The sequence below is a fragment of the Tachysurus vachellii genome, chromosome 18, assembly GCF_030014155.1.
Source record: "Tachysurus vachellii isolate PV-2020 chromosome 18, HZAU_Pvac_v1, whole genome shotgun sequence".
Classification (NCBI taxonomy): domain Eukaryota; kingdom Metazoa; phylum Chordata; class Actinopteri; order Siluriformes; family Bagridae; genus Tachysurus; species Tachysurus vachellii.
In genome coordinates, this window is record NC_083477.1 from 22,024,398 (window position 1) to 22,046,897 (window position 22,500).

General features: G+C 43.1%; 2 protein-coding genes across 2 annotated transcripts in view; both read right to left on the reverse strand.

Annotated features, from left to right (window-relative positions):
- The window catches only part of LOC132860671 (voltage-dependent T-type calcium channel subunit alpha-1I-like), a 57,831-nt gene that overhangs the window by 20,526 nt on the left and 14,805 nt on the right, over positions 1-22,500 (reverse strand). Inside the window, exons 7-21 of the mRNA XM_060891931.1 lie at positions 15,735-16,062; positions 14,964-15,415; positions 11,771-11,922; positions 11,454-11,639; positions 9,188-9,305; positions 6,994-7,149; positions 5,512-5,602; positions 5,061-5,221; positions 3,903-4,400; positions 3,019-3,119; positions 1,486-1,609; positions 1,282-1,350; positions 921-1,099; positions 587-713; positions 163-288 (exon numbers count right to left, since the gene is read on the reverse strand). Coding sequence (XP_060747914.1) covers positions 163-288; positions 587-713; positions 921-1,099; positions 1,282-1,350; positions 1,486-1,609; positions 3,019-3,119; positions 3,903-4,400; positions 5,061-5,221; positions 5,512-5,602; positions 6,994-7,149; positions 9,188-9,305; positions 11,454-11,639; positions 11,771-11,922; positions 14,964-15,415; positions 15,735-16,062 — 2,868 coding nt within the window. The remainder of the gene's footprint in view (positions 1-162; positions 289-586; positions 714-920; positions 1,100-1,281; positions 1,351-1,485; positions 1,610-3,018; positions 3,120-3,902; positions 4,401-5,060; positions 5,222-5,511; positions 5,603-6,993; positions 7,150-9,187; positions 9,306-11,453; positions 11,640-11,770; positions 11,923-14,963; positions 15,416-15,734; positions 16,063-22,500) is intronic.
- The window catches only part of sgsm3 (small G protein signaling modulator 3), a 234,304-nt gene continuing 222,635 nt past the window's right edge, over positions 10,832-22,500 (reverse strand). Inside the window, exon 22 of the mRNA XM_060891933.1 lies at positions 10,832-10,852. The gene's annotated coding sequence lies outside the window, so the exon portion shown is untranslated. The remainder of the gene's footprint in view (positions 10,853-22,500) is intronic.

Consider the following 22,500-nt stretch of genomic DNA (forward strand, 5'->3'; position numbering starts at 1 on the left):
TTCTAAAACCAATAACTTAAAATGAATAACATTTTAAAATAACACCATGATTCATTTGACCTTTAAAATTCATTTATTCCTTAAATTTTAATCTACTTTATAAAAGATAAAGCTGTTATTTTACACCTTGTCAGTTTTGTAAATGAACAGAACAGAACTCACCTGTCCCAGATTGTCAAAGTTGTACTTGTGATGAACCCACTTGTAATTGGCCAGCAGGCAGTCAGACTTGTTGGTGATGTTTCTGACGTCCAGACCGAGGCAGTGGAAGAACTTTCCTTTAAAAAGCTGTCGAGGTGAAACACAAACACCAAATTGGCTCAGAATCACATGCTCATTTCTGACAGCAGAGTCAAGGTGAGATGTGAAAAAACCCAACAGAGCGGCGGGAGAAAAAATGGACCAAATGTCTGAACTGAAGAGGTGAGAACTACAGTTTCTAAATCAATTCTGATCCGTTCAGCTTGACGACTGATCTGAGTAAAGTGGATCTCATGGAGAGAAAGCTCGAAATTAAAGAAGAAATCAAAAGGCAGGATGAAGAAGACAGCTGGAGAGAAAGAGAAGAAGGCCTCAGGCTCCGTACCTGCACTCCAAGGATACCAAAGATGATGAAAAAAGCACAGCAGATAAGAACGATGTTCCCGATGGGCTTCAGAGACGTTATCAGAGTCTCCACCACAAGCTTCAGGCCTGGAGCTCGACTGATAACCCTGAGGAAAAAATACAAATGAATAAATAAGGAGAGATTCATGTGTTCTTATGAACTAAATCCCACATCACAGCAGTGACAGAGCAAAACAATCTACTTTAACTTTCTAATGTTTATTGACTTGAATAACTTTAAACATCTAAAGAGCCCTGAAGGAACAGCGTCCACTGCTACACCACCGTCGTATCCTGCACTTCCTCCTCTGTACCTGAGGGGGCGCAGCGTGCGCAGGAGCCTGAGAACCCTGAGAACCCCCAGGATCTTAGCTCCACCCGCCATTGACACCACAATGTCAATCAACGAGACAAAGACCAAGAAACCATCAAGGATGTTCCAACTGCTGCGCAGGTACGCATGATCACCCAGGTACAACCCCATCGACACCACCTGAGAGAGAGAGAGAGAGACGAGGAAGAGTGAAGAGGAGAGAATCAGAGGAGCATAGTGAGGAACACGGTAAGGAGGAGGATGAGGAGCATGATGAAGAGTATGACACTGTTTATTCTGAATCACTTCAGTGTTTGTGGATAAACTTCAGTTTCATGGTGACATGAACATCATAAATATACCTTCAGAGTCATTTCACCCACGAAGATCGCAGTGAAGATGTAATTAGAGATGGTGAGGAAAAGCCTCTCCTACACACACACACACACACACACACACACACACACACACACACACGTTACTTCTCTCTCTGATTTGGCTAACATTCATGACACATGGTCTGTATTATTAAACTCATTATTTAATGATTAGTGTGTGGGTCGTACCAAACTGCCCTGGAGGATTTTGGGTCTCTCCAGAGCCACAGTGATGCAGTTGGAGAAGATGAAGGCTAACACCACGTAGTCAAACAGCTTATGGGCGATTATGGACTGACACATCAACCTGAACCTGAAAGAGAAAAACAAGCTCCTGATCACATCTTCCCTCAGGGCTGGAAATGAGAGTCAGAAGAAAACCGTTTAAAAAGCTCTAAAACTCTCAAGGTCACATTGCTGGCTAATTTGCATATTCACTGAATCACTGTGATCATTTGCATATCAGAACGAGACTAAAAGAAGATGGTGAGGAAACTGAACTGAAGTGTCTGAACTCTAAAGAGTCTGAGCTCTGAAGTGTCTGAGCTCCTAAAGTGTCTGAGCTCCTAAAGTGTCTGAGCTCCTAAAGTGTCTGAGCTCTGAAGTGTCTGAGCTCTGAAGTGTCTGAGCTCTGAAGTGTCTGAGCGCCTAAAGTGTCTGAGCTCTGAAGTGTCTGAGCTCTGAAGTGTCTGAGCTCCTAAAGTGTCTGAGCGCCTAAAGTGTCTGAGCTCCAGAAGTGTCTGAGCGCCTAAAGTGTCTGAGCTCTGAAGTGTCTGAGCTCCAGAAGTGTCTGAGCGCCTAAAGTGTCTGAGCACCTAAAGTTTCTGAGCTCTAAACTGTCTGAGCTCCTGAAGTGTCTGAGCTCCTGAAGTTTCTGAGCTCTAAACTGTCTGAGCTCCTGAAGTGTCTGAGCTCCTGAAGTGTCTGAGCTCTGAAGTGTTTGAGCTCCTGAAGTGTCTGAGCTCCTGAAGTGTCTGAGCTCTAAACTGTCTGAGCTCCTGAAGTGTCTGAGCTTCTAAAGTGTCTGAAATCTGTATGTCTGATTATTTCCTACAAATGTTACAACTCCTGGCTCCATGTTTATTTTATCAAGCAACATGTTTGTTTTTCTGCTCAGACTGTTATTCATTCAATGTTCTCAACATTCCCACTGACCACTAACACAAAAACATCTCCAAGACGTCTGTAATTACACATGAACAAGTCAGTGAGACACAAAGTGAACTGAATGGGACACAAATTTTAGCCCTAAGATTGCTAATGTACATATGTGTTTACATGGAACAGTAATAACAGTAATAACAACAGTAATAACAGTAATAACAGTAATAACAACAGTAATAACAGTAATAACAACAGTACTAACAGTACTAACAGTAATAACAGTAATAACAACAGTAATAACAGTAATAACAACAGTACTAACAGTACTAACAGTAATAACAGTAATAACAACAGTAATAACAGTAATAACAGTAATAATAACAGTACTAACAGTAATAACAGTAATAACAACAGTAATAACAGTAATAATAACAGTACTAACAGTAATAACAGTAATAACAACAGTAATAACAGTAATAACAACAGTACTAACAGTACTAACAGTACTAACAGTAATAACAACAGTAATAACAGTAATAATAATACTGATATTAATATTGGTGTTTAATCTCGGCTCATTACTCTAACGTCAAGAGAAGGATGAGAGCAGAAACTGACTTGTTCTGAGGTGAGAAGAGGAAAATGCTCCAGTCTTCTCTCGTCTCACACCAATCAGGACGATAAACTTCAATCATCTTCTGGATCCTGAAGCATAAACTCTGCACAGAGAAACAAAACAAATCCATTTCTAATAAAATCCTAAAGAAAACTCCACCTTTATTTCCTCCCTGCCGTTAATCAGCCAGCGGTTCGTTCTGGTGTTCATCATAAAGCAGGAGTCTGTAAATGAGCCTTAAGGTTAATTCCTCTGCAATTAGTGCTTTAGTAAAGCAGAGGAACGTGTCGGTGTGACGAACGGCAGCATGACGTGATTCCCACTGGAGAAGTACAACCTGGTTCTTTAATTACACACAAACATGAGTGTGTGTAAAGGTAAGTGTGCGAGTGCAGCACCATCTGTTCACTCTCCTCCTCAACGCTGTCAGTAATTATACAGTCAGATTGTTTCTTAGATTCAAACTGGTCATCGTTAATTTTCATCTATTTAAGACAATTAATATAAATTAATTAATATATTAAATAATCTGATAAAGAAATTCTCCACAGTGTAAGAAGAGTGAATAATAATAATAATAATAATAATAATAATAATAATAAGAAGAAGAAGAAGAAGAAGAAGAAGAATTTCTTTACAGTTCTATAATTCACACAGCAGATTCTTTTCAATATAAAGTTTCTGTATTTATTTTTGTTCTTTCTATTTATTACTCGCTGCTGGTGATGGTTATTCAACACCAAAGCAGCCACCAGCTGTGTTGGGATCAAAAAAAGAACTGGCCACAACCGGAACGACATAGAAATGAGTTTTTTATTTACAATATATTTCTGTTCTGCTCTGTTGTGTAGTTTGGATAACAACGCTCTGCTGGCGTCTCACTCACGTAGTCGATCTCATCCTCCAGGTCCTCTCGGTCTTTGCGAGTGTTGACTTGTGGATAAACTTCACTGAGGATCTGCTGCTGTGCTGCCGGCGTCTTGCCGTTGCAGTCCTGATGCTCCTGCGCACCTGATGGTCCTCCTGAGAAACTTTTCTTGCGCTGATGTGAGTGCAGAGAGGTGAGCGGAGCTCCAGGGACCTGGAGAAGCTCAGGGAGCTCCAGAGAGAGAGCACGGCGATCCCTACGGGGGACGAAGTGTCTGGAGAAGAGCGGAGGAGGAGGATGATGAGGATGATGAGGGTGTAGAGGAGGGGGAGAGAGGAGGAGGGATTCATGTTCAGCCTGGTATGAGTGAGGGCCTCGCACCCTCAGACTGCCCCCCGTGCCCACCCCCACACTCCTGCTCGTCCGCCCCACGCTGTTCCAGCTCGACCTGCGGCTCCATGAGAAACCCTGAGGAACCGGACGAGTCCAACTGTACAGAGATCCTCCACTTGGACACTGAGGAGATAAAAACACATTCACATGTAAACATCTTCTTCACACTCCTCTACCTCAGTTTACACAGTTCAGTTTACAATGTTTTATTTACTCTTCATGTGATGCTGTAGAATAAAACGCTGGTTATTTATGAAGCGCTGTGAATATGTACAGAAGTTTAACTGGAACTGGAGGTTAATATTCCTCAGAAACTGATTTGAAGTCTATTGTAGTGTATTTTTGTGTGTATTTTTGTGTGTATTTTTGTGTGTATTTTTGTGTATTTATGTGTGTTTTAACTGATACTGTAGTAAAGTTTTAGTCACTGACTGTTGAATGCATGTCTTCATTAAAAGACCCTCTTCAGATCCACAGCTAAATGTCCTGACAGTTTAAAAGCTTCCTGTTTTATTAATTATCCTCCTCTCCAACAGGACAGCGATCATGAGTTTATCCCAACAGATCGCTCTCACATGCACAAGTGCCTCTCTAAACGAGCACCGTGTGTGTGCTAATGCTAATCGGCAGACGAGCGGTGAGATCCGAGCGCTAAGTGTTAGGTAAGTGCTGCATTAAATGCTAATCCACACAGACAGAACTGTCGGCTAATTATTGAGCTCTTTCTGCTGCTTTCAGCATTTTCTGATGGGTTTTTTCCATATTTGCATGAAGAATGTTTACCAGAGATCTCTGCTCCAGACCAGTTCTCCCGAGGGAACTCACACTGTTCTTTCTGGAGCCCAAAGCAAAGCTTAGCCGCTCAGCAGGGTAAACTCCCAGAGCGTTGGGCATCGGCGCCAGGTCCAGATGACCGTTAGGGGTCAGAGTGCAGATTTTAGGATCTAAGTGAGGAACAGGAAGAGTGGAGAACTGATGAACAAACATCACAGACACTTCACCAACATCTGCTTACACTGTACACTGCATACATCAGACGTCTGTGTGCATGAGACACTTAGCTTAATATGAATATTAAAGATGTTTGAAACGATCCTACATACATTAATTATACAAACTTTTTAAAACATCACCAGTGAATGATGTGATTTTATAAAAACAAAAGGAGAGCAAATTAAAAAAGGCAGAATGTTTAACATCTGAGCTGAGAGTAGAGAAGTGCAGCTATTCACACCTGACAGCTGGAGAGGATCTTTCTCTTTCTCCTTTTCATCAAAGTTACAGGAGGAGCGATCATCATCTGAGTATGACCTGTTAGCATCACCCTGTTTAACAGAGAGAGGGAGGGGGGGGGGGGGGGGGGGGACAGAGACAGAGAGAGAGGGGGAGAGAGAGAGGGAGAGGGAGAGAGAGAGAGTGATAGAGAGAGAGAGGGAGAGAGGGGGGGGAAGAAACAGAGACAGGGAGAGAGGGAGAGAGAGTGAGAGAGAGAGAGAGAGAGAGAGAGAGAGAGAGAGAGAGAGAGAGAGAGAGGGGGGGAGAGAGAGAGTGTGAGAGAGAGAGAGAGAGAGAGAGACACAGAGAGAGAGAGAGAGAGAGAGAGAGAGAGAGAGAGAGAGAGAGAGAGAGAGAGAGAGAGAGAGACAGAGAGAGAGAGAGAAATAGAGAGAGAGAGAGGGATAGAGAGAGAGAGAGAGAGAGAGAGAGAGAGAGAGAGAGAGAGAGAGAGAGAGAGAGAGCGGGAGAGGGAGAGAGGGGGGGAGAGAGAGAGAGAGAGTGAGAGAGGGGGGGAGAGAAAGAGGGGGGGAAGAAACAGAGACAGGGAGAGAGGGAGAGAGAGTGAGAGAGAGAGAGAGAGAGAGAGAGAGAGAGAGAGAGAGAGAGAGAGAGAGAGAGAGAGAGAGAGAGAGAGAGAGAGACACAGAGGGAGAGAGAGAGAGAGAGAGAGGGAGAGAGAGAGAGAGTGAGAGAGAGAGAGAGAGAGAGAGAGAGAGAGAGAGACACAGAGAGAGAGAGAGAGAGAGAGAGAGAGAGAGAGAAAGAGAGAGAGAGAGAATTTCACTAAAACATATTCAGCAGATTATTTGTTAATGTTGGTGTCATTGTCATGACCTCAGTGTTGAGGTTTCTCTGCTCCACTTCTCCTCTCACCACCACTTCCACCTCCAGGTCTCATATGTAGACCACAACCTGAAAGCCCACTTCCTCACACTCCCTGAGGAGATAACCTACTCCTGTTGTCTGACTACCTGCATCATGTGTAGCCCAGATTAGAACCCAAATAAAATCAATTCCACCGCAAGAGACACAAAGACACAACGAACACAAGAGACACAGAGACACGACGGACACAAGAGACACAAAGACACAAGAGACACAGAGACACAAAGACACAACGAACACAAGAGACACAAAGACACAAGAGACACAGAGACACAGAGACACGACGGACACAAGAGACACAAAGACACAACGGACACAGAGACGCAGAGACTGAAAGCTCAAGAACAACATGAGCCTCAGTTCACTTTGAGCTCCAGTTACAGATGTTACAGTAACAAACAAACAAACAAACAAACAAACAAACAATCTGCTGATCTGATGTGATGTAATTTCACTATCTGACACTGTTCAACTTAAAGGTTCTCGCTCTAGTACCCACAAGTGTCTTATCACAGAACCTAATTACCCAGAATCCCTCAGGAGAGCAGCGTACCTCAGCCTGAAATCCCTCCACCAGGATGGCCACCAGCAGGTTAAACAGGACGTAGTTCCCAAACGTCATCAACGCCACAAAGTAGAGAGCAGCGAGAGGAGATGTGGAGGCCATGCCGTTATACAGAACCATGTTCCAGTCCTCCTGAGTCAGGATCTGTATACACACACACACACACACACACACACACACCCCTCACAAAACTTAATACAATTATTACACATGTTCATACTGACTTAACTGTAATAACATTTTAATAAACATGTAATAAAGCATGAACAGAGTAACAGTGTGGCATAAACTCACTTACAGCTGTTTAATTAATAAAAATATACAGAATTATTTAACACAACACTAAGTGAGTCTGTAGCAGTGTGTAGCAGTGTATCAGTGTGTATCATTGTGTATCAGTGTGTATTATTGTGTAGCAATGTAGCAGTGTATCATTGTGTATCATTGTGTATTATTGTGTATCAGTGTGTATTATTGTGTAGCAGTGTGTAGCAGTGTATCATTGTGTATCATGTGTATTATTATGTATCATTGTGTATTATTGTGTATTATTGTGTATCAGTGTGTATTATTATGTATCAGTGTGTATCTTTGTGTATCATTGTGTATCAGTGTGTAACATTGTGTATCAGTGTGTATCAGTGTGTATTATTGTGTAGCAGTGTGTATCAGTGTGTATCATTGTGTAGCAGTGTATATCAGTGTGTGTATCATTGTGTAGCAGTGTGTATCAGTGTGTATCAGTGTGTAGCAGTGTGTATCATTGTGTAGCAGTGTGTAGCAGTGTGTAGCAGTGTGTATCAGTGTGTAGCAGTGTGTATCAGTGTGTATTATTGTGTAGCAGTGTGTATCAGTGTGTATCATTGTGTATCAGTGTGTATCATTGTGTATCAGTGTATATCAGTGTGTATCATTGTGTATCAGTGTGTAGCAGTGTGTATCAGTGTGTATCATTGTGTATCAGTGTATCAGTGTGTATCATTGTGTATCAGTGTATCAGTGTGTATCAGTGTGTATCAGTGTATCAGTGTATATCAGTGTGTATCATTGTGTAGCAGCGTGTAGCAGTGTGTATCAGTGTGTAGCAGTGTGTATCATTGTGTATCAGTGTGTTTCAGTGTGTAGCAGTGTGTAGCAGTGTGTATCAGTGTGCATCATTGTGTATCAGTGTGTATCAGTGTGTATTATTGTGTAGCAGTGTGTATCAGTGTGTATCATTGTGTATCAGTGTGTATCATTGTGTATCAGTGTATATCAGTGTGTATCATTGTGTATCAGTGTGTAGCAGTGTGTATCAGTGTGTATCATTGTGTATCAGTGTATCAGTGTGTATCAGTGTGTATCAGTGTATCAGTGTATATCAGTGTGTATCATTGTGTATCAGCGTGTAGCAGTGTGTATCAGTGTGTAGCAGTGTGTATCAGTGTGTATTATTGTGTAGCAGTGTGTATCAGTGTGTATCATTGTGTATCAGTGTGTATCATTGTGTATCAGTGTGTATCAGTGTGTATCATTGTGTATCAGTGTGTAGCAGTGTGTAGCAGTGTGTATCATTGTGTATCAGTGTATCAGTGTGTATCAGTGTGTATCAGTGTATCAGTGTGTATCAGTGTGTATCAGTGTATCAGTGTATATCAGTGTGTATCATTGTGTATCAGCGTGTAGCAGTGTGTATCAGTGTGTAGCAGTGTGTATCAGTGTGTATTATTGTGTAGCAGTGTGTATCAGTGTGTATCATTGTGTATCAGTGTGTATCATTGTGTATCAGTGTATATCAGTGTGTATCATTGTGTACCAGTGTGTAGCAGTGTGTATCATTGTGTATCAGTGTATCAGTGTGTATCAGTGTGTATCAGTGTGTATCAGTGTATCAGTGTGTATCAGGGTGTATAATTATGTATCAGTGTGTATCAGTGTGTAGCAGTGTGTAGCAGTGTGTATCAGTGTATCAGTGTGTATCAGTGTGTATCAGTGTGTATCAGTGTATCAGTGTATATCACTGTGTATCATTGTGTAGCAGCGTGTAGCAGTGTGTATCAGTGTGTAGCAGTGTGTATCATTGTGTATCATTGTGTAGCAGTGTGTATCAGTGTGTATCATTGTGTATCAGTGTGTAGCAGTGTGTAGCAGTGTGTATCAGTGTGTATCAGTGTGTATCATTGTGTAGCAGTGAGGTTTCTACCTGAAACACAGTGACGATGGCCCACAGCAGAGAGTCAAAGTTTTTCCGATCAGGAACCGTATCTCCAGCTTCTGTCTTCAGACTGAACTTACATCCGAATATGTGCATTCCCAAAATACTGAAATATACCACACACACACACACACACACACACACACACACACACACACACACACACACACACACACACACACAGAATGAAAGTGAGTGCAGAATTAATACAACACTTTGAAGGCTGACAGTACAGTACAGTCAATCATCATCATCATCATCGTCGTCATCATCATCGTCATCATCATCATCGTCATCATCATCATCGTCGTCATCATCATCATCATCATCATCAACATCACATTGAGCTCCACTTTATCCTCACTCTCTGATCTCCATTGTTTGCGTTACTTTGCTGTTTAATTTTTTTTTGACAGACGTGTACATAAGAGTAGAAGCATGAGGCATGTGGCATGTGAGGTGTGAGACGTATGGTGTGAGACATGAGGTGTGCGGTGTGTGTTGTGTGGCATGAGACGTGAGGTGTGAGACATGAGGTGTGAGGTGTGAGACGTGAGGTGTGAGACGTGAGGTGTGAGGTGTGCGGTGTGAGGCGTGAGACGTGAGGTGTGAGACGTGAGGTGTGAGACATGAGGTGTGAGACGTGAGGTGTGAGGTGTGAGACGTGAGGTGTGAGGTGTGAGACGTGAGGTGTGAGACATGAGGTGTGAGGTGTGAGACGTGAGGTGTGAGACGTGAGGTGTGAGACATGAGGTGTGAGGTGTGCGGTGTGAGGTGTGAGACGTGAGGTGTGAGACATGAGGTGTGAGACGTGAGGTGTGAGGTGTGAGACGTGAGGTGTGAGGTGTGAGGTGTGAGACGTGAGGTGTGAGACATGAGGTGTGAGGTGTGAGACGTGAGGTGTGAGACGTGAGGTGTGAGACATGAGGTGTGAGGTGTGAGGTGAAAATTTTACTAAAACATATGCAGCAGATTATTTGTTAATGTTGGTGTCATTGTCCATTGTGTTGTGTGGTGTGAGACGTGAGGTGTGAGGTGTGCGGTGTGAGGCATGAGATGTGAGGTGTGAGACATGAGGTGTGAGGTGTGAGACGTGAGGTGTGAGACGTGAGGTGTGAGGTGTGAGACGTGAGGTGTGAGGTGTGAGACGTGAGGTGTGAGGTGTGAGGTGTGAGACGTGAGGTGTGAGACGTGAGGTGTGAGGTGTGAGACGTGAGGTGTGAGGTGTGAGACGTGAGGTGTGAGATGTGAGGTGTGAGGCATGAGACGTGAGGTGTGAGACATGAGGTGTGAGACGTGAGGTGTGAGGTGTGAGATGTGAGGTGTGAGACATGAGGTGTGAGACGTGAGGTGTGAGGTGTGAGATGTGAGGTGTGAGACATGAGGTGTGAGACGTGAGGTGTGAGGTGTGAGACGTGAGGTGTGAGTTGTGATCTCACAGTAATGGTGTCGATGTTTAATGGCCATAAATCTGAGTCTGGTTTAGATGAGTGTAAATTCATCAGCTCTCAGGGACGAAGTCATGAGAGGAAGAAAAGATGGATGAGCTTCGGGGTTTAATTCACTCAATCCGGTGTGAAAACCCATCTGTCTATGAGCACTCAGCAAGAATTGTAGCCCTGCAGGGTCGCTTGTGTGTGTGTGTGTGTGTGTGTGTGTGTGTGTGTGTGTGTGTGTGTGGTGAGGGGATAACGGGGATTCAGTGTTATTATATCACCTGCCATTCATCTTCAGTTCTCTATGGGCAACAGCTAATATATGTGTTTTCTCTCTCTCTCTCTCTCTCTCTCTCTCTCTCTCTCTCTCTCTCTCTGTCTCTCTCTCTCTCTCTCCCTCTCTCTCTGTGTCTCTCTCTAACACACACACACACATTCTAAACTTTTCTATATAATATATAGATTTGGTGACCTGAGCCCAAATGTTACATCAGATTTCCCATGAGGAAAATTCCTGGTATACTGAGTCGGGTCACACAGCAGGTGACAGGTGGATGGTGACAGGTGGATGGTGACAGGTGGATGGTGACAGGTGGATGGTGACAGATGGATGGTGACAGGTGGAGTTTCTAATCTCCACATTATTAAAATCACTTGCGTTTACTTCACACCTCAGAGGTTTCCAGATTGTTCAGATCTGCTAGGCTTCAAGAGAAACTTCAGATTTGTTCATAACTGCAGCCATAAAAAATTCACTCTGAGATAAACGATGTTTCTGAAGAAGATCAGAGATACGATTCAACTACACTCCTACTCACCTAAAAATGAAGATGAAGAGCATGAGGAGCATGCAGAAGGTCGCCACATTGTCCATGGTCTTCATTAGTACGACAAGCTGCCTGCGCAGAGCCGGCATGAAGCGTACCAGCTTTATCACCCTCAACAACCTGAACGTCCTCAACACGGAGAGACCTCCATCAGACTGCCCAATGATCTCACACACACTGACACACACACACACACACACACACACACAGAAGAAGTGAGATAAACACTATTTCTCACATAACCTCTACTTTTAAAGGTATGCATGTGTGCTTCTCTCCAGTTTAATCCAGGCAGCGTCTTCACTCACCTGATGATGACAATGATGCCATCAAAGATGTTGTATGGGTTCCTCAGGTACTCAAAGAAGCCAAACGCTGTGAGCTTGAGGATCATCTCCAACGTGAACATACTGGTGAAGACGATGTTGCAGACCTCCAGCACGTTGGTGAGTTCCTCGGGCTGAAGAAGGGAGAAGAACACGAAAGATGAGAAGAACTGAATAAACACGTCACACCCTTCACTGATCCACAGCTTCTACAAAGGTTTATTGAACGTTTTTATAACGTTCTTTAACCTCAGACATCTTTTGCTCTGGTGCTCTGCTGCACACTATAAAGACACAAAGGGTGAAAAAAATCTTCATTATACTGATGTCAGAGTGTAAGTAATGTAACGCTGAAGAGAAATATTAAGACAAACTCAGTCTGATGGTGTCATTAACGTTGGATATCTCTCATTAACACTGTTTAGATGTTTATGTAGTGTTTGTCACGCGCAAGGCTAAAGTGATATAAAGAGGTTAAAAGTTAAGGAAAAGTGGGAAATGATGAACCTCCTCATGTTAGAACATAAAGAGTTGTATCGTCAGACTCGTCCTGGGAAAAAGACATCAGCTTGTGTTGAGTTTAACACACACACACACACACACACACACACACATACACACAGATATACACACACACACATACACACAGATATACACACACATATACACACACACACCCACACCACTCACACACACACACACACACACACACACACACACACACACACACACACACACACACACATACACACACACAGATATACACACACACACATATACACACACACACCCACACCACTCACACACACACACACACACACACACACACACAGTTTTATAGAAAATCTCTAAAAACTAAATTGCTGTAGGTTTTTGTTGCTCAGCTGATTTCTGAAAACAAAAGGAAATGAAAAACACATCTCTGCTCAGATTCACAGTAAAACATGAGCTGGATTTTTTTTTTCATTGTCTTTATACACAGTAAATGATGAGAAATCTCCATCAGAACTCCATAATGTCTTCATCTTCATCTTCACCTTCATCAGCTCAGCGTTAAGAGCGTATAAGACCTGAAGATAAACTGACAGCACTGAAAAGTGTGTGTGTTTGTGTGTGTATGTGTGTGTATGTGGGTGTGTGTGCGTGTGTATGTGTGGGTGTGTGTGTGTTTTGTGTGTGTGTATGTGTGTGGGTTTGTGTGTGTGTGCGTGTGTGTATGTGTGTGTGTGTGTGTTTTATGTGTGTGTGTATGTGTGTGTGTGTGTGTGTGTGTGTGTTTGTGTGGGTTTGTGTGTGTGTGTTTGTGTTAAAATTCTTGTGTAGATAGATATAGGAAATTAGCAGAGTCTTCTCTTTCTCTCTCTCTCTCTCTCTCTCTCTCTCTCTCTCTCTCTATCGATGAGTCCAGGCGGAGACATGAAGGACGAGTGAAAACAGACCCAGCTCAGAGGAGATGCCATTTAAAGCCCAGAGTCATCGATGCAGGACTCCGAGCAGATTTTCTTTTCTCTTGTTCCCTTTGTATTCTTCCTTTATTCACTAATTTCCTGCTTTCTCTCGCCGACACGTGACGCATCAGTCCTCTTCTCTTTCCCATACTTCCTTTCACACACTCGCTCTTTCCTTTCGCTTTACTGATCACTGCTTTCTCTCCTCTTCTCTTCTTATTCCTTTTTCCTGTCCCTTTCTCTTCTCCTCCCTCAGCACATCTACCTGTGTGTGTTTAAATGTTTAACATTTCCTGACTGCATTCTGACGTATGGATGTAGAGCTGATCAGTTTCTCCCAGTCAGTCACACAAACATCTCCAGCTGCTCCGCATGCACGTGTGCACCTTATAATCAGGTTATAATCTTGTTATAATCAGGTTCCTCTTCTGTTCTGCATTTTACTTCATGGTTGGAGAGCAGGACTGAGTCATGATGATGTCAGTCTTCAGCACAACACCAGGACACATCATTTCCAAATGGACTGAAGCTCACAACGTGAAAAACAGAATTGCAGAATTGTCATGTCTGTGTGTGGGCGAGAGAAATGATCTGTAATGTTCGACTTGTTGTGGGGGTGAAAATGCTGCGTAACGAAAGAGTGCAGTGTTTCTGTTTCTCCACATCTCTCTCTCTCTCTCTCTCTCTCTCTCTCCAGAGCTCTGTTATTTTTAGTCTCTTCAGAATGAGAGAGGAGAGAATTGCAATCCACTGCAGGACAAGAAGAAGTGAGGGGGTGGAGAGAGAGTGAGAGAGAAAGAGAGAGGAGACAGAGAGAGAGTGAGAGGGAGAGAGAGTGAGAGGGAGACAGAGAGAGAGAAAGAGAGAGGAGAGAGAGAGAGAGCGTGAGAGAGAGTGAGAGAGTGAGAGGGAGAGGGAGAGAGCGAGAGTGAGAGAGATAGAAAGATACACAGAGAGAGAGAGTGAGAGAGAAAGAGAGAGGAGACAGAGAGAGAGTGAGAGGGAGAGAGAGAGTGAGAGGGAGAGAGAGAGAGAAAGAGAGAGGAGAGAGAGAGAGTGAGAGGGAGAGAGAGGGGGGGAGAGGCACACAGAGAGTGAGAGAGAGAGTGAGAGAGAGAAAGAGAGAGGGCGTGAGAGAGAGTGAGAGAGTGAGAGTGAGAGAGATAGAAAGATACAGAGAGAGAGAGTGAGGGAGAGAGAAAGAGAGAGGGGAGAGAGAGAGAGAGAGAGAGAGAGAGAGAGAGAGAGAGAGAGAGAGAGAGAGAGAGAGAGAGAGAGAGAGACACACACACACACACACACACACACACACACACACAGAGAGACAGAGTTCCATGTAATAAGTAATTAAGTTGCAGCACGTCACACGTTTATCTCCTCAGAGTTGTTGTTAACGCTGCAGAACGTCCATCTTTCCCTCTGACTGTTAAAGCACTGACACTGGAGACTCCTTCTGTTTCATCCTATCACTGATTTACAAACCTGTGTATTATCAGTGAAGTGTGAGCTGTACACACACATCCCTGTTACCATGGGGTTACCATGGAAACCATAGTGAGTACATTAATCTAAAGCTGCTCTACAGTCAGAGCTGCTGTTAGACAGAATGAATTAACACCTCATCAGGACACCAACACCAACCACAGTGCAGAACTAAGTGTGAGTGTGTGATGATCTGTAGGTGAAGACACGTCACGAGGTCAGAGGTTAAAGGTGATGTGCTTTACCTGGTTGTGGTGTTCGATGCCCATGCTGATGGTGTTGATGAGGATGGCCATCATGATTCCTCGGTTAAAATATTTGCTTTCTACGATGCTCCACAGTTTCACTCTCATCTCATCCCATAAGTCCTTACATTTCCAAAAGCAGGAGCGCCTCTTCTTCTTTTTCTTTTTCTTCTGACCATCCACTTCTTCTTCATCATCATCCTCCTCCTCCTCCTCCTCCTCCTCCTCATCTATTCTCTCTTCTAAGTGATTCTCCTCCCGGTCTGCCTCCTCCAGTGCTCCATCACCTTCCTCGCCATTGGCTAAGTCCTCTCCTGGCCCCGCCCCCTCCCGGATTGACAGGGCAGTGCACTCAGGACAATCTTCAGGGTTCGGAGGAACGGATAGAGGGACAGAATTATCCAGAGTCTGAGCGCTGTGCTCCACTTTACTGTGGTGAGGACAGTGAGACACTAGGAGGAGACAAGCGGCAAATAAATATAAAGAAATATAAGTGAAAGAAAGAAGTGAGCGAGAGCTGAAGTCTGATCTAAAACATCTGGACTCTGTTGTCATGTCTGTTCACACACAAAGATTTCATTTACTCTGAACTTTAGTAACCTCAACAGAAAAAAACTTTACATTCCCCAAAACAAATAGTAAATTTATTGGTCTTTAAAATAATAATAAATAAAACAAAAGCTGGTCATTAATATTAATTAGTTTATTAATAAATATTAAACTAGTCATTTTATAAATGAAAAGATTATTTCATTAGAATAAAGTCCTCACCCTGAGTAGAGCGACACTGTTGTATCTCGCCTCTGTTAGCTTTAACCCCTCCCCTTCTCCGTCCCCGACCTCCCCCAGGAGGCGGGGCTTTCCCTCTGAGCGTGTAGTACAGGGCGACGGAGCGGCGGCGAGCCTTACGAAGGACGTGACACACCAGCTGGAAGAGTTCCTCGTAGCAGTCCCCCGGCTCGGTGAGAGACGCCAGCGTGCTGGAGGACAGACAGCGAGCTCGTTGCTCCTGCATCAGCTGATGCTCTCGCTGCTTTGTCTCTGAGAACTGCGTGGCGATGACCACCAGGCACAGGTTAATCATGAAGAACGAGCCGATCTGCACACACACACACACACACACACACACACACACACACACACAGAACTGATCTCACAACCAATCCATACTCATGAACATGAACATGAACCATCTCCTGAAGTCTAACACAGCAACAACAACAACAACAACAACCACAACAACAACAACAACAACCACAACAACAACCACAACACCCACAACAACAACAACAACAACCACAACAACAACCACAACACCCACAACAACAACAACAACAACAACAACAACAACAACCACAAGAACCACAACAACAACAACAATAACCACAACAACAACAACTCCTTCTTACACGTGAAACATTTCGTACACAAAACTGTAAATCTACTGAATTTAAAAGATGAAAATGAAATAAAACATCAAACACAAATAAAATAGCGAAACAAAATCACGACCTGTTACACCACTAAAAAAATAACTCACTTATTCTGGCTCAGATTTTTTATTCAGAATGATTATTACAGGAGCAGGAAGTTATATAAATATATATCACATAAAATCCCCAAATCATTCTGTAAGCCACTGCAGCCACAACTCAAACACTTCCAGCAATTTTCCTTAAATCTTCTGCTCGGAAAACCACAGATTCCCAAAACAAGGACATGTTTTTATGACGTCTCTGAATTTGAAAACATCTAAAGCAAATTTTCATGATTTATTTAAGCAAAAGTTTATGTATGAATGCGTAGACATTTCTTTTAATTCTTTTCTGTAGCGTCATCTCTGTAAACATCCCTGAGCATGAGCTGTTACTATGGAAACCATAATATATTAGAACAAGCGCATTAATATAAACCTGCAATTTGCAGCTTCTGACCAATCAGAATTCAGAATTCAACAGTGCTGTGGATTACCATAAATGAACACATCCTAATGTTAACATCTTAATCACAAACATGGTTCTGAAACCCTAACCTGACCTTCTCTCTGTGAACACACACTCTGTGTATACACACACACACACACACACACACAAAACACACAGAGCATGAGAGAAATCAGGGCTGGAAATGGATTAGAAGGTGAGCAGGTTTCTCTGGAGCTTGTGATTGTGTATGTGGAGGTGTGAGAACTGAGAATTTATCTTAGTTAGTGCTGTAAGAGCAGTCTGATGGATACGGCAGTGCTGCTCCATCATGGAAGAACATTTTAGAGATGGACCATCAGCACAGAGTGACTCCACTCATAACACACTGCATTCATATCAATTTACAGGCCAGAGCCAGCCACAGTGCACACACAAACACACAAACACACACACATACACACACACACAGACAAACACACACACATACAAACACACACAGACACACACATACTCACACATACACACACATATACAAAGACACACATACACACACATACACAGACACACATACACAGACACACACAAACACACATACAGTACACTGACACACATACACACACACAGACACACACATACACACATACACAGACACACACATACACACACATACACACACACATATACTGTACACAGACACACACATACACACACTTACACAGACAGACACACACATACACACACACACTCACACACATACACAGACAGACACACACATACACACACACTCACATACACACATACACACACGCATACACACACAGACACACACACACACATACTCACACACATACACACACAGACACACACACAGCTGAAGCCCCAGCCTCTATATTTCATAAAAAATTACTCTTGCTTATGAGGAACAAAGATCAAAGCAGCAAGGTGCAGTTGTGGTATGTGTGTGTGTGCGTGTGTGTGTGTGTGTGTGTGTGTGTCTGTCTGTGTATGTGTGTGTGTGCGTGTGTGTGTGTGTGTGTGTGTGTATGTGTGTGTCTGTCTGTGTATGTGTGTGAGTGTGTGTGTGTATGTGTGTGTCTGTCTGTGTATGTGTGTGTATGTGTGTGTCTGTGTGTGTATGTGTGTGTGTGTGTATGCGTGTGTGTATGTGTGTATGTGAGTGTGTGTGTATGTGTGTGTATGTGTGTGTGTGTGTGTGCTTGTCCTGCCCCTACATCTGTTCATCTCATTTGGGATTCTTATGAGCACACCCACTGTTAGTACACACACATAATGCACCTTGACACCTACCTGAGGTTTTCCTGAGGTTTATACACACTGGAGTATAAACACACTGCACTTAAACTGAAACTATATAAAGCAAGTGGAATAAAACACATCAGTGTTGACATCGTGGTCGTGTTGTTTCACAGTCTGGACTGACGTATGTCATGACTTTTAGATTGGTGACACATCGATAAAAAGATTCACTAATCTAGATGTAATGACCTACGTCATGTTCATAGGTCTACGTAACACCTTCATAAGCTTTTCCTGAATTTCACAAATCTACTTAACCTAACATAATGCTACATAAGCACTTATGAAGGCTTATTCCAGCTGGTCTGGTCATAAAGACTGCATTGTTCACATTACCCAAGACATTATACACACTGTGATGTGACTAGTGTTTATACGCCAGAGTACATTCGTACATAAACTCTTTATGTAAACTGACATACAGCCTTTATAAACAGTTATGTAGGTTGATTGGAGAGGTAACTGAAATGGCATGGAATTCAAAAGAGGAGATGGTTAATGAGACAAGAGGAGAGGTGTAAAGCACCGTTTCTTTGACAACAATAAAACTGTACCACCACCCCTGCCTGTTTCTCATGGTGAGTGAGAGAAAGCATAGGCAGAGGATGGAGCAGCTGGTGTAGCAGTGTTCTGTGGGGGTATCCAGGTGTCAGTTAGTGCAAGAAGATCACAGGAGTAATGGGAAGTTAAAGCAGAGATAAAATCAGCTTTATTTACAGCAGACTGACAATTCCAGAGCCCACCTACAGTACCACCACTGTGTGAGACTTACACAACAGAGGAGGGTAGATGAGGTTACTGGGATTGTGACCTCTGCTCTGTGGACAAGTGTCTGTGGCAGTAAGAGTTGAGTACAGAGATGGGTTTGAGGCAATCAACCAACAGTGAGGTTTAAAATATGGTGTGGTAGAATATATCAAACCGTACAAGAAACTTATTTACAAGGTGTTAGAGGGATACTTACAAAAGGAGAACCTTCAATTTAAATGATTAAAGCCCTGCCCACAATTCACACCTTAAGGGAGACTGAAACTACTCCTGATTAACTAAGCAAAGAGCAAACCTTTATAAATGTTCAAATGCAAGTCTTATTAATGTAGGTGTCATGTAGTTCACATATCGCTTAAATGTTCAGTTTTTATTCATCCTGTCATAATAATCAGAGTAGCTGTGTGTTGTAAAGCTGGGCTTAAGATGGAAAGTTTGACACAAGGTGATTTATAACCACTGTTATAATGCAGCAGAGTCTGTGTGCGGGGTGAAAACAATTAAGATGGAGGGAGAGATACAGTGTGAAAGGTGGAGGAGAAAGAAAGGACACACTGACGTTCCCTTTATCCACATCACCTTCCTGTCTGTCTTATGTTTCTCTCACTGCCTTTCTGCTTCCTGTGGAGCTGAACAGCATCTCAAATCACATGCCTCTTAAAGACACGCCCATACTTCAGTGTAAAGTCTTAAAGACACGCCCACAAGTCAGTGTAAAGTCTTAAAGACACGCCCACACTTTAGTGTAAGGTCTTAAAGACACGCCCACAAGTCAGTGTAAAATCTTAAAGACACGCCCACACTTTAGTGTAAGGTCTTAAAGACACGCCCACATGTCAGTGTAAGGTCTTAAAGACACGCCCACACTTTAGTGTAAGCTCTTAAAGACACGCCCATATGTCAGTGTAAGGTCTTAAAGACACACCCACACTTCAGTGTAACGTCTTAAAGACACGCCCACACTTTAGTGTAAGGTCTTAAAGACACGCCCACATGTCAGTGTAAGGTCTTAAAGACACGCCCACATTTCAGTGTAAAGTCTTAAAGACACACCCACACTTCAGTGTAACGTCTTAAAGACACGCCCACACTTTAGTGTAAGGTCTTAAAGACACACCCACATGTCAGTGTAAGGTCTTAAAGACACGCCCACACTTCAGTGTAAAGTCTTAAAGACACGCCCACACTTCAGTGTAAAGTCTTAAAGACACGCCCACACTTCAGTGTAAAGTCTTAAAGACACGCCCACACTTCAGTGTAAAGTCTTAAAGACACGCCCACACTTCAGTGTAAAGTCTTAAAGACACGCCCACACTTCAGTGTAAAGTCTTAAAGACATGCCCACACTTCAGTGTAAAGTCTTAAAGACACGCCCACACTTCAGTGTAAAGTCTTAAAGACACGCCCACACTTCAGTGTAAAGTCTTAAAGACACGCCCACACTTCAGTGTAAGGTCATAAAGACCATTCCCATATATGGTGTTAAAGACATAACCTTAAATGGTCTTCAGAACACTCTTATAAACAGAGCTGCATAAATTTAGATACATGAACTAAAACACGCCCACATCTGCACCCATGAGCTCAAAGCCACACCCACACACTGTCACTCACCCAAATTTACATCTCTGCTCATATAGAAACTCCTTCTGCAGACTACAGGTTGCACACAGTTGTGATTATTAGTAGTAAATGACCTAATTGGACAGCACATGATTAGCCACGCCTATTCCTGCTGTTGCCTGGTTACAGAGTAAACACAATGACAGAAGAGTTAAAATATCCACATTCCTGCTGAAGAGACTGTAATCCCCCAAACAGTGTTGATTAGGAGGGAACTGTAGCCAAACACTATCACACTTACTTACACACACACACACACACACACACACACACACACACACACACACACACACACACACACACACACACACACACACACACACTCTAATTAAACTGCACTGAAGCCCAGACAAATCTGAATTCCTCCAAGAGGAAAATCACATATTTACTTACACACATTTAGGAGACTAATGAAACAATTAAATCCCTTCGTCTGCACAAACTCACAACATTCAACACGTTACAACTTCATCAACATTAATCTTGTGTACAAATTTATTTTAATTATTTAATATTTATATAACGTCTCAAGCATTTCTCAGCTCTGGGCAATTCTGACCTGGGACATGACCTGCACAAAATTTCCTCTTGTTTCATGATAAATATGACTGGAGACACACACACACACACACACACACACACACACACACACACACACACACACACACACACACACACACACATACACACACACACACACACACACACACAGGAATCTGTACAATAAAATACAGATTTAATGGTCCTATTTAAGCAGCAGTCATTGCAGTCCATCCTCTAACCGTGTGGAGTTAAATATAACGTCACAAACTGTGTTTTAAAGACTTACATGATTTTATTTCCGTTTTAAATCCAGAGGTTGGTGTAACACAGCTAGCTCTGTGCTCTTTATGTGCTGTTCAGTGTGTTATTAATGCACATTTAAGCGTCAGAGTCAGAGTGGAGTCGTGTTATTACTCTCTTTACCCACGTGTGTAATCTTCCATCTGTCTGAGTGACTCGTCCTCAAATTCTGACATATTGAACATGGCTATCAGTGCATGGAGATAACACACAAACACACAAACACACACACACACACCTTCTGTAACAGTCGCAGAGAAAGACGGCAACATCTAAAAGCCATATATTTCCAGCCTCAGTGATAACCTGCTCCTGAACTCTAACAGCCATCACAAGCAGCTTCAAGCCTCTGTATTCTTTACTTACTCCTAAAACATGAAGAATGTTTCCTCTTAGTTCTTGTGTGTGTGTGTGTGTGTGTGTGTCAGAGTGTGTGTGTGTGTGTGTGTGTGTCAGAGTGTGTGTGTGTGTGTCAGTGTGTGTGTGTGTGTGTGTGTGTGTGTCAGAGTGTGTGTGTGTGTCAGTGTGTGTGTGTGTGTGTGTGTGTGTCAGAGTGTGTGTGTGTGTGTGTGTGTGTGTGTCAGAGTGTGTGTGTGTCAGTGTGTGTGTGTGTGCGTGTGTCAGAGTGTGTGTCAGAGTGTGTGTGTGTCAGAGTCTGTGAGTGTCAGTGTGTGTGTGTGTGTGTGTGTGTGTGTGTATGTCAAGAGTGTGTGTGTGTGTCAGAGTGTGTGTGTCAGAGTGTGTGTGTGTGTGTCAGAGTGTGTGTGTGTGTCAGAGTGTGTGTGTGTCAGAGTGTGTGTGTGTCAGAGTGTGTGTGTGTCAGAGTGTGTGTGTCAGAGTGTGTGTGTGTCAGTGTGTGTGTGTCAGAGTGTGTGTGTGTGTCAGAGTGTGTGTGTCAGAGTGTGTGTGTGTGTGTGTGTGTGTGTGTGTGTGTGTGTGTGTGTCAGAGTGTGTGTGTGTGTGTCAGTGTGTGTGTCAGAGTGTGTGTGTGTATGTGTCAGAGTGTGTGTGTGTGTGTGTGCGTGTGTGTGTGAGTGTCAGAGTGTGTGTGTGTGAGAGTG